This window comes from Babylonia areolata, chromosome 18 (genome assembly GCF_041734735.1).
Source record: "Babylonia areolata isolate BAREFJ2019XMU chromosome 18, ASM4173473v1, whole genome shotgun sequence".
Lineage (NCBI taxonomy): Eukaryota > Metazoa > Mollusca > Gastropoda > Neogastropoda > Buccinidae > Babylonia > Babylonia areolata.
In genome coordinates this window covers 22,281,837-22,294,595 of record NC_134893.1, presented here as the reverse complement: position 1 = coordinate 22,294,595, position 12,759 = coordinate 22,281,837, and the positions used below count along the sequence as shown (strand labels likewise).

At 46.4% G+C, this 12,759-nt stretch overlaps 1 protein-coding gene across 2 annotated transcripts in view; it reads left to right on the top strand.

Moving 5' to 3' along the window:
• Window positions 1-9,057: 9,057 nt before the first annotated feature.
• The window catches only part of LOC143291893 (uncharacterized), a 22,259-nt gene continuing 18,557 nt past the window's right edge, over window positions 9,058-12,759 (top strand). The window contains exons 1-2 of one of the 2 annotated variants that reach the window (XM_076602031.1): window positions 9,058-9,236; window positions 9,372-10,857. In XM_076602031.1, coding sequence (XP_076458146.1) covers window positions 10,194-10,857 — 664 coding nt within the window. In that variant the 5' untranslated portion in view covers window positions 9,058-9,236; window positions 9,372-10,193. Of the gene's footprint in view, window positions 10,858-12,759 lie in introns of both variants that reach the window. The other variant, XM_076602029.1, reaches the window with a different exon arrangement.

Sequence of the window (12,759 nt, the reverse complement as noted above, 5' to 3'; positions counted from 1 at the left end):
GGGGGGGGGAATTCCGCCGGAAATGACGGGTCGTCGGAGAAGTCAGGACCTCGGCCTAATTACCGGCCCTGGCATCCCATGGTGCCTTCCAGAGCGCCGGGAGGTGGCGCTGCTACAACAGCCCGCGTCATTATGTGTGTGTGTGTGTGTGTGTGTGTGTGTGAGTGCGTGCGTGTGTGTGTGTGTGTGTGTGTGTCGCAGAGAGAGAGAGAGGGGGGGGAGGGAGGGAGGGAGAGAAAAAGAGAAGGTGAGCGAAGCATAGAAGCTAACAGTGGTGATGAGAGGATGAGAGTGGTGGGAGGAAGGGAGAATGTGGGATGGTGGTGGTGGTGGTGGTGGTGGAAGGGTGTGGAGGCGTTAAAAACGGCTTGCGTGGCTTGCACGCCCCATCACCCAGTGTATTTTTAGATTGAAAGCAATAACAAAAAAAAGAAAAAAAAAAGAATGGGTTGTTTTAAGATTGGCGAGTCAGCTTCATCTCTGACATCTGCCTCTTTACTTCTGTATGTACAAGGAATAGATTTATAAACACTGATCCCAGTCTGGTGAGAAAAACACGTGCACTGTCGGTATGGTTTTTGTTTGGCACAGGATGCCATTGTGATTTCTTTTTTTCTATTGTGCGTTTCATCATGTTTGTTTTGTTTTTCTTTTGTTGTTGTTGTTGATGTTGTTGTTGTTTTGTGTGTGTTTAGTCAGTTGGACAACTGTGGGTTTTGCGGAGAACCTGGGGTTGTTGTATGTGCGTGTATAGATATATGAGTGATTCGGTTGATGGTTTGCCGGTTGGTTGATTGGTTGTCTTGACTGACTCGACAGGCTCACTGACTGACTGACTGAATGAATGACCAACTGATTGTCCGTGAGGGACACGCTGATTGATACTGAATATGCGGCTACTTCCAAAAGGGCAGCTAGCCCTGGCAGATTCACTTGTGCAAACAAAGTGAGTCTATGTAATAACCCGGTGTTGATAGGATTTTTACCATTTTGCAGATTGTTTTGTTTCTGTTTGTTGCATTACATTCCGGTACAATGCTGATCTTTGTGAGAAGGAGCTGGCTGGAGTGACTGTTAAATGCTGAGTGGTGACAGTCACCAACTACAACAATAAAAGTGGTAACAAGCACTTGAAAGACAACTGCGAACAGTTTTGTAAACTTCCCGAGACGCTATTTGGTCCCACTGGAGGAAATCCCGGAAACTGACGTCAAACAAAAGTGGATGGTTACCGCCTGTTAAAAATACTATCCAATCAGGGCGAGTTGTCCTTCCAGATGCAGCTGCCTCTGTGTGTGTGTGTGTGCATGCGTGCGTTTTAATTATCATTATTATCTGGCCCTCGTCCTGAGAAGTATTCTGGAATTATTCAGTCACCACCAGGAATATGATTACGAAATTCTTGTCAGATGGAAGAGAGACAGGGAGAGACAGACAGACAGAGGGAGAGAGAGAGGGGGGGGGGAGGGATGGATGGACAGACAGACTGACAGACAAACAGACATGCAGCCAGACAAAGTAAGATGAGAACACCTGCTTAATAATATGTCCATTGCCTTCACAACCGTCACACAATGCACAGAGCAGTCTCCACCACTAAAGTTCTCCCCCCACCCCCCCTTTTCTCCAACACCACCTTCCATCACTGCACTACCACCACAAACCTCCGCCTCCATCACCACCATCTAGTAACCCCGACAACCCCTCCGCCGTCTTTCTCGCCAACTCACTTTAACAACCTGTGTGGCCGCCGGTTCGAACGGACCACCGACAGGCTGGGCCAACACGACGAAAGCGTCACACACACGTGCGAGCGAGGGGTTGAAACGCACGAGAGGTGCTGTGCAACCGGCGGTCAATTTGTTAAGAGGCCCATTAATTAATAATAAAGCAGCACTTGCACCTTCGGTCGTCCCTAGAAAGCCTGGGAGATAAGGGAGAGGGCGAGCGAGGGGTTGAAAAGAACGAGAGGTGCTGTGCAACCGGCGGTCAATTTGTCAAGAGGCCCTTTAATTAATAAGCATGCAGCACTTGCACCTTCGGTCGTCCCTCAAGAGCCTGGGAGATAAAAGGAGAGGGCCGCCCTTTAACACACACCCCACCCCACCCCCACCACACCCTCACCACCGACCTCACCCAGCTACCTTCCCACCTTACCTTTCCCGCGCCCCACTAACTGCGCACAACAATGGGTTTTGCAATGCTGCTGAGTTGAGAAAGACTTGAGTGAGTGGGTGGTGAGTGGGTGTGTATGGACGGTCTCAGCAGGCAGTTATAGCAGCAAAGAGTTCCCTTGGGATGGAGGGTTCCCACCCCTCTTTTTTCGTCCGTTTTTTTTCTTCTTCTTCTTTTCCTCCCCGGGACACTTTGGGAAACTCGCTTCTGTTGTAAGGACCATCAACTAACTGGCAGGACAGGGAAGGAGTGGCTTGTCCATTAGCTGTGGTGGAAACCCGCCCACCCCCGCTCGGAACACACATGTGGCCCATAGTGGTGGGTTTTGTTGTGTGTGGTGTACAAGGTGGGGTAAGGGGTGGGGGTGGGTGGGTGGGGATGGAGAATTGAGGGGTGAGGGGCGGGGAGGGGACGTGGAGATTGGGGGCCAGAGAAGAGTGTGGAGGGGGTGGGTGTGAGTGGTCAAGTCAGCTGTGTGGTTTCGCAGTGCATCTTTATCTGTCTGTCTGCCTCTCTCTCTCTCTTTGTATCCTTGTCTTTCTTTCTGTCTCTGTCTTTGTTTCTTTGTCTCTCTCTCTCTCTCTCTCTCTCTCTCTCTCTCTCTCTTTGTATCCTTGTCTTTCTTTCTGTCTCTGTCTTTGTTTCGTGTGTGTGTGTGTGTGTGTGTGTGTGTGTGTGTGTGTGTGTGTGTCCCTCCCCCTCTCTATTTCTGTCAGTCTTTGTCTGCCTCCTCTGTGTCTGTCACTGTTGGTGTTTCAGTCTGTCTCAACTTCTCTGCCTCTGTCTATGTTTCTGTCTGCCCATTTGTCTCTGTCTGTCTGTCTGCCTGTCTGTCTGTCTGTCTGTCTCTCTCTCTCTCTGGTTTGTTCCCTTTCGGTGTGTGCTTAGATGTTGATGTCTTTGCATTTCATTAAAAGAACAAGAGACAGCCTCACCCCCCACCCTCTCTCTCTCTCTGTCTCTCTCTCTCTCTCTTTCCTCTATCCCTCCCTTTCCTCCCTTCCCTCTCTCCCTCCATCTCCCCCTTCCTCTTTCCCAACTCCCTCTTTCTCTTTGAGGCTTAAAGAAAAAAAAAAAAGAGAGAACAGACAAATCACTTGGAGTCCTTGAATTTTTTTTAATTATTTCAGAATGTGAAATAACAGCTGAACACTATCAGAAAAGGTCGCTGACAGCAGCGAACTAAATGGAGAAGGAGAGAGAGAGAGAGACGCAGAGAGAGAGAGAGAGAGAGACAGAGACAGAGACAGCGACAGAGAGACAGAGAGAGACAAAGACAGAGATACAGAGACAGAAACAGAGAGAGATACAGATAGAGAGAGAGAGATGCAGAGACAGAGAGATAAAGAGAGACAGAGAGACACAGAGAGAGGGAAAGAGAGAGACAGACAGACAGAGACAGGAACTGAGACAGACAGACCGACAGACGTACAGACAGAGAGACAGGCATGCAGACAGACAGAGAAAGACTTTTTTTTTTTTTTTGATTGTCGGTTTTACCATGGGCCGTGATATTATTTAGGCCGACAGTTGGACAAACATCTGCGTATACATCGAAATTTAGATATGAAATAAGGTAAACACTGTAGTCGTCAGAGAATCTAAATCCCAAATAGAATTATGAATGTGTGTGACGTTGTGAATGTTTACATTCTGTTGTGTTCTGAGAATTATATTACGATGCAATTTAACCATATCATGTCCACCAAACACTGTACTATGACGAGATTATTGTAATCAAACGAATATTGGCATAACTGCAAAACCAACAATGCTCAGATTTCTTCAGACTGGTACAGGATTTCTCAGGGCCTTTTCCAAATACACTACACAGAGCAACACGCTACACCCTCCTAAGAGGTGTGAGAGGGGTAATGCAGAAAGACGCTAACTCCACGCAATGCTGGTTGGACTTGAAGATCATAGCTTACAGTAAGATAAGAACTCCACACAACGGGTGCAACAAGATGATAACGATAGAATAGAACAGAATAGAATAAATCTTTATTACCAAATGTACCGGGGTCACAAGGAATATTGGGGATTGGGGGTAGGGGTGGGGAGGGGTGGGGGGTAGTATATAAAAAGGTACAAACATAAATCGAAAATCATGCACAAACACAAATACAGTAAGAATTTAGGATACATACACGTGCATATCAGTACAAGAACTTGTGCACACTCACACATGTATACATTGTAGGATCTCCTGAACAGACAGAACGGAAGCACACCAAGACATCATTCAGTATATGAACTCATAACCATACAATACAGTACAACAATGTTGCACCTCCACGCAGCTTGAACGTATTAGTTCAGTGTACAACAATGTAAAACCGTATACGATAGGACATCATTAGAGAACAGTAGGCCTACCGAAAGAACAGAGCCCCACACGTCAATACCATACGAAAACCTATAAAGCAACCAGCCCGCAACCAGAAGAACCAGCTCGCCATTGATAGTGGCTTCTGCCACACTGGCGGGGCAAGACATTGGACAACACCTGTTGGTATGGTATTCACTCACACAATGGGACACCTGCGATTAATTTGCAGAACAGTTCAGCCCATTCCTGGAGCGGCACTGAGTTTCCATTGAAAACCTGGCTTCAGAGCATTGATGTCGCATTGACTGGCAGCGTTTAGTGCCGCCCATTCAACGAGGTTTTCCCTATTCCTGTTCTGTCGGGAAATATATCCAAGAAAACAAGGACACGGAATGAGGGCAAAAGCACAGCTGACCTTAATTGACAAGGGCTGTTTTGTGTTGTGACTGACCGAAATGAATATCGAATTAGTTATATAGTCTTTTGTTCTCAACCTTTCTCCCTGGCCCAATGAAGAAAACTGAATCTGATGAATAGTAATGGTTTTAATTGTAACAGAGTGTTCATGATGATGATGATGGTGGTGGTGGTGATGGTGATGATGATGATGAGTAGTGGCAGCAGCAGCAGCAGACGTAATAGTAGCAGTAGTATTATTATTCTTGTTCTTGTTCATGTTCTTGTTCTTCTTAATAACACTACTGCTACTACTACTACTACTACTACTACTACTACTGCATAATAATAATAATAATAATAATAATAATAATAATAACAATAATGAACATGTCATTATTATCATAAAATAAAATCGCTATGGGAAATATCAATATCCATAAAGGTGCAAGCTAGTCAACAAACTCGGTCATCGACCAGACATTAATTACTCAGTACCAGTAGTAGTAGGCCATCCTTCGGTCATGGCTGGCCATGGATAGAGTATATCCGACCTAATGTCTAATTGAGCTGTCTGCTTGGACCAAGCAGCGTCGCCTGTGACTGTAGAGTACCAGTGATTTACATTTCGATCTATCAGACTAACGTGACTCATTGACACGTCTGATGAAACTGAGAGACAGACGGACAGACAGACAGACAGACACACACACACACACACACACACACACACACACACACACACACACACACACACACACACACATGGAGACAAAGACAAGCAGACACAGGGAGGTAGAGACAGAGACGGATAGAGTGAGAGAGAGAGAGAGAGAGAGAGAGAGAGAGAGAGAGAGAGAGAGAGAGAGCATGAGTTCAGTACGTCAATCTTGTTAGTATGGTATGAGCAGGGACCATTGCATTGTTGTCAGCACACACACACACACACTTGAAGAGACCAGTCCAAATCGAGACGGCTTTGGCAGGCGATCGGTCCAAGGGAAGCGACTGATGCAGTCGGGTCACAAAAATACGCATATACATAGTGCCGTCCCTTAAACGGCGAGACAATTTAACGAACGGTGGTGTCATTTCTTTTCCCCTGTCAGAATGCTGTGACATTTTGTTTTCTGTATTTCGATGACGATGAATGGTGATGGGGTGATGACCATGCTGATCCAGGGGTCCATTTCAGTTCAATTTCAGTTACTCAAGGAGGCGTCACTGCGCTGGGACTAATCCATACACGTTACACCCACAATTACCAGTTAGCAGATGCCTAACCTGAGTAAGCAGTGTAACTTAAAGTAGGCCTGGAGGAAAAACAATAAATGAAATCAATAAAACATGAATAAATCAATGAATAAATAAATAAACAGAGAGATAAATAAATAAATAAGATACTACTACTACTACTACTACTACTACTACTATAACTACTACTACTAATAATAATAATAATGATAATAATAATAATAATAAGAAGAAGAATGATAATCATCATCATCATCAACATCATCATGGCAACAATCAAAGGTAAGTACATTGTACTATAGCCGAGCAGGGAAAGATAAGCAGCGGAAGGCAAACGAAGAGATCCGTTTCCAGATGGGGGGTCAGCTCCTTTACAATGCATCCTTGAGAAGGATGACCAGACCCCGGCCTCGACCGTGGTCCCAGTCTTCCCGGCGGCCGCATTTTAACCCAGCAGTGGCCGGTACACTCAACTCTGGATAGGAGCCGGCCACGGACCGAAACACACACACACACACACACACACACACACACACACACACACGCACGCACGCACGCACGCACGCACGCACACGCTCACGCACGAACAAACTGACGAACGGATAACGCACACACAATATTCATCTACTCAGTAATGCTTAATTACTGGCGAAGTTGCAAATGGAAACCACACACACACACACACACACACACACACACACACACACACACACACACTTATGCAAGGGCACGAGCCTGTGTCCTCAAGTTCTAGTCTTCAGTCTAGCCACTTCGCCACTGCATCTAGTCTGCGCCGGCGGACAATATTTGATCAGTAGAAAGTAATCCCAAGTAAATGAAAACATGAAAGAGGGAGAGAGAAAGAAGGGGTGTGTGTGTGGGGGGGGGGGTGAGACAGACAGACAGACAGACAGACAGAAACAGCCATAATCATGAACAGAATGAATGAAGAAGATACGATAATGAAGATCACAGGCCAGTCATCAGACTAAAAACAGCAATTTCTCTGCACTCAAGGTATTTCAAAGATAGGTAAATGTATTTCTGTCAACACAATCGTTAGTAATAATGGTAAGAGGAGAGATAGGGGGGCAGGGGGAGCGAGAGAGACTGGGAGAGGGAGAGAGAGAAAGACAGAGACAGAGACAGAACTGACGCAGGAACACAGGAAGTTTAATGCGAAGGCCACCAGCCTGTCCACATGAGAACACGTACACATAAAGATAACGACTTGAAAAAATGAGGGGAAAACCAGATTCAACAGAACTTAAACATAATTGCTCTGTCACGCAATTTGATTTTAACATTCCAAATTAAACTTCACATCAGTTCCTCTCTGGAACGAAAAGCATAGTAAATAAACATAGCGACATCTCTTATTACACACCTGTATTCATTTCGTAACAAAATTGGAATTGGTGGAGTGTTACTATTTCTATAATGTTTAAATATATACTTTTCTCGTAGTCAAGCATATACAGGACATCTGATAAGAAAATGAGCTTCAGTTTCTAGATCAACACAAATGGGACAGTTTTTTTGTTGTTGACATATTGTTATACCTTTTATTTACTTTAAGGTCATTAACGCCTAGACGAAACTTCACCAGAGCCACTCTAAATTTTGCTATTGTAATATCTCGCGGGTATTTTTCTGACTGTAATAAAGATTTGAATTTGCGGTATTCCTTAAAACGATCACTATTTTCCAACTTTCCGTTCCAGTCTTGTTTATAGCAATCGACCATTCTCTGTCTGAACAACTTTAAGAATTTTTTTTTTTCATCTCCCACCCCTCCATATATCCAGACTTCTGAAAATCCAAATGAATCTAAACACTGATTAACCTGAAATGTCCAGTTTTTATATTGTCTTTCTTCGTTCATATTTCTTTCAGTTCGTATGCTTGCTTTGGTAGAGACAGAGAGAGAGAGAGAGAGTAAAGGAAACAGGAGAGAGTGAGTGAGTGAGTGAATGAGAGAGAGATATACAGATATATTAAAGGAGACAGACACAGACACAGGCACAGATACACAAAGACAGGAGACAGAGAGATATAGCGACAGTGACAAAGGCAGAGAAAAGGAGACAGACACAGATACACAAAGACAGGAGACAGAGAGATATAGCGACAGTGACAAAGGCAGAGAAAAGGAGACAGGCACAGATACACAAAGACAGGAGACAGAGAGATATAGCGACAGTGACAAAGGCAGAGAAAAGGAGACAGACTGACACAGACCATGAAGGAGTTGGAGAGCGAAAGAGACAGACAGACAGATAGACAGACAGAAAGACAGAGATATAGCTGAGTGACAGAGGCAACAGTCGCAGGGAGTAGCAACAACAAGGAAGGGGATAGGGGGGGGGGGGGGGGGGGAACACGAACCAGAGCAAACAGCGATAACCCCCATCCCTCCACACACCGAATTGCTTTTAATCTGCAGCAAAATAAAACCCGCCGTCTCACTGCCACCAGCTGCCGTTTCAGCACAGAAAGCTGTTTTGCTGTTTTCACACACAGCACAACATCACACACACACACACACACACACACACACACACACACACACACAAGTGAACACGTCGGCACAAGAGGGCGTGTCCGATCCTCTCCCAGCCAGCAGAACGAACGACCTTTCGCCTTTGACCTTCTACCTCTCTCCTCCCTATATATATCTACACCCTCCCCCCCAGCCCCCCCTCCCCCGCACCCCCCACCCCACCCCACCCCCACTTAGCCCCCACGTCAACCCCGCCCCGCCTTCTCCTTTCCTCCCAGCCTTCCTCTCTTTTTTTTTTTTTTTTTTTTCTTTTTCTTCTTCTTTTTTGTGGTATATTTCCAATTCTGTGCAGTGGGATCCCCATGTTGTGAGAAAAAAGTGCAGTGCGATGCAAGCTAAGGGGCAGGAGGGCATTGGGAACCTCTCTCTGTAGTTCTCACCATCACCACGTTGTGTGCAGAGATCTGTATGCTGGAAGTGTGGTGTGTGTGTGTGTGTGTGTGGGTGGCTGGCTTGGGACAGAGAGTCAGTGTGGTATCTATCGCTGGAAGGCGTGAGGGGGCGGGGCACTGGAAGGTTAGTGAACATGACCCTGTCATCACCTTGCAGTGCCGGATGACGAAATGTCAGGGAGGGAGGGACGGAGGGAGAAAGCACTTGAAGGCTGGCACCTGCGAGTTGAGTGACTTGACTGTGTGATCTGACTTTCAGGCAGATGTGACCAGCGTGGAATTTACTGTGACCTGGCTTTGGAAGATGTGACTGTGCAATGCACCCAACTGAAATCTGGTCTTAGGCAGATGTGACTGCAGTGAAAATAATTCGCTGTGATCTGGTTTTAGGCAGATGTGACTTTAGTGGAATTTACTGCGATCTGGTCGTAGGCAGATGGGACTGTAGTGAAAATAATTTGCTGTGATCTGGTTTTAGGCAGATGTGACTTTAGTGGAATTTACTGTGATCTGGTCGTAGGCAGATGGGACTGTAGTGAAAATAACTTGCCGTGATCTGGTTTTAGGCAGATGTGACTGTGGTGAAATCTTCTGTGTTCTGGCTTTGGCATGTGTGACTGTGTAATGTACTGGCTTTTACACATGTGACTGTTCGTACACACAGAAAGAAGAAGAAAAAAAGCACACACGAAAAAAAAAGTTTCTCTCAGTGTTTTTACGGGAGTTGTGAAGCAGTGGGCTTTTTGTGTAGAGTATTTGAGAAAAGCGAGAACTGCATAAGATACTCCGATAGATGTATGGTCTTCTGTAGAAGAGGACAGATCAGAACTGCTGATATTGCTTTCTTCTTCTTCTTCTTCTTCTTCTTCTTCTTCTGCAGAGCAGTAGACCTATATCTCAGTTCACGAGGCATGGAAGTTACACCATAAAACCAGAAGAACTCTTTGCACACGAAGCCAGACTCAACACCCATCCCACAAACCCTTGCTTACCCGAACTGCACAGCTTTCTCTGAATTTCTCTTTTTATTATTTAAACCCTCATCTCACGTGGCTGCAATCCAAAGACAGGGACATCGACAATGATCATGACGGAGACGACGAAAACAAAAACAGCAACGACAATGATCACTACCACCATCCTCATCAACTTTGCCGCTGTCATCTCCGTGAGCGGAGCTCACCCCCTCCTCTTTCACAACAGCTCTGCGGCGGCGGCGGAGGACGTGCCAAGGAACGACCTTCAGCAGGAAGAACGCCAATGTCTGGCACTGTCGGACAGCGCCGCCGCTGCCGCCGACCTGTGTCCAGGGAGCAGCTGGGTTCAGGGGGGAGGGGCCTCCCTGCCCAACCTGTACGGCCACTACTCCCCGGAACAGGCCCTCGCCGAGCTCAGGACCACGCTGGACGCCCTTCCTGCTGTCTCCCCGTCTTCCAGGGACCTGGTCCTGCAGTTTCTGTGCACGCTCTACCTCCCTCCCTGCACTCACGGGGAACAGGCTCCAGAGCTTCAGCAACCGACCCTTGGCAGTAGTAGTCCTCCTCCCCTGTTGCCCCTTCCGTGCCGGCCCTTGTGTGAGATGGCCCGTGAGCAGGCGGTAGGAAGGGCAGGGGCAGGGGCAGCAGGGGTAGGGGCCAGGGGCCAGGCAGGGGTGTACAGGTCCGGGGGGTCCGATCGAGGGTCCGGGTGGCCGAGCGCTATCCGTTGTCACATGTTCCCCACTGAGCGCTGTTACACTGTTGCAGGTGAGTGAGGGAGTCAGTGAGTGAGTGAGTGAGTGGTGACACCAGGTGTCGGTCTGTGGATGAGGTCTGCTAACTGTGCTTCGGCAGTGTTTGATCTTTTATTGTGTTTGTCCTGTTTGGCAGCCGCCCGGGATTATTTTCTGTGTCTGTGTCTGTTCTGTATGGCTGTCTTGTCTGGCTGTAGTCTCTGTCTGTCTCTCTCAGTTTGTCTGCGTCTCTCTCTCTCTCTCTCTCTCTCTCTCTCGCTCGCTCGCTCGCTCGCTCTCATATGTCTGTGGCCTTTACAAAGAAAATCAGTGTCAGTGTCAATGTAATTCTCGCTCACACACACACACACACACACACACACACTAGTCGATGGCCTTCACAAATAAAATCAGTGTCAGTGTCAGTCAGTCAGTCTCTCTCCTCACCCCAACTCATTCTGTCCCTTTCTCCCTCTATTTCTCTCTCCCTCTGTGAAAAGTACAAACTAATTCTGTCAAAAGATACCACGATTATGTCTCCCGGAGTGCCGGAAACCACAGACATCACAGGTACAGGGAAAGGTCGAAGAGAAAATTTAGTACACAGCACGGGGACCGTGTGACTAGTGTAGTGAGTGAATGCCATTTGCCGTGAGGATCGTCATGTGGCCAGCGTCTGTGTGTGTGTGTGTGTGTGTGTGTGTGTGCATGAGAGAGAGAGAAGAGAACGAGGCAAGAGAGACAGAAACATCGTAGAGAGACAGGGAGGGGACGTTATATTTGGATTCTTAATTGTAATAGCAGCAGCAGCAGCAGCAATAGCATCATCAACAGCAGCAGTAGCAGCAGGAACAGCAGTATCACCAGCAGCAGTTGCAGCAGCAACAACAACAGCAATAGTAACTGCAGCAAAACAGAAGCAAAAACAGCAATAGTAGGAGTGGCTGCAATATAGCAATTTGAGTAGAAGTGGCAGCAGTAAAAGTGCTATGTAAAAATCCCGTTCGTTTTCCCTCGGGCTACGTTCACACCTAAGCCCAGCCAATTGCTGACAGCAGCCGTCCGAGAATTGTGCTCACGTAAATTTGCGTTTTCCCGCCAGGTATGCCGGCGGTATGTATGCACACTGGTCACCAGCCGTCTCCAGTCGTCTCCAGCCAGCTTTCTGATCTGTAACGAGTACACAAGTGAATCCGATGACTGGTCCAAGGGACGGAACTCTTTTTTTTAATGATACTAGCAGCGTTAATCCCAACAATATTAGTTTCTTCCTTCTAGAGAGCGCCATAGCTGACAGCAACTGGCTGTGTCTGACTGAAGTGTGTTGCTGTGTTAGGCTGACGGCAACTGACTGGAGTGTGTTCTTGTGTCAGGCTGATGGCAACTGGCTGTCAGCAACTGGCTGGGCTTAGTGTGAACTCAGCCTTGGCATAAACTTGACACCCCCCTCCACACCCCCTTCATTCTGCAACGGAGTGACATGATCTATTTTGTTTATATTCAAAGTTTGCACCAAATCAATGTCCTGTACGATGTTTTGTTCAGGCTAATGATATATGCCCGGCATTGTTGCTGTTGCAGCCATTCTAACCTCTTACTATTTTGATTTTGTAAAATTTCTGCTCCCTCTTTTTTTTTTTTTCTTTTTTTTTTTTCTTTCTTTTCTTTCTTTGTTTTTTTCGTTGTGAATGGGGCAATTGATGATTTTTTTTGTTGGACACCATTCCACTCTGGCTTCCTTAGAAACGACCAAACAGACAGAGGGGAGAAACAGGAAGCAATGAAGAATTTTACAGGTGGCATGACAATGTATTGCCCATTGTCTTATAGAAATGAGTATCATACTTGAAAGATACTTATATATGTACTTAAAATCAACTTCGAAAGATACTTATATATGTACTTAAAATCAACTTCGAAAGATACTTATATATTT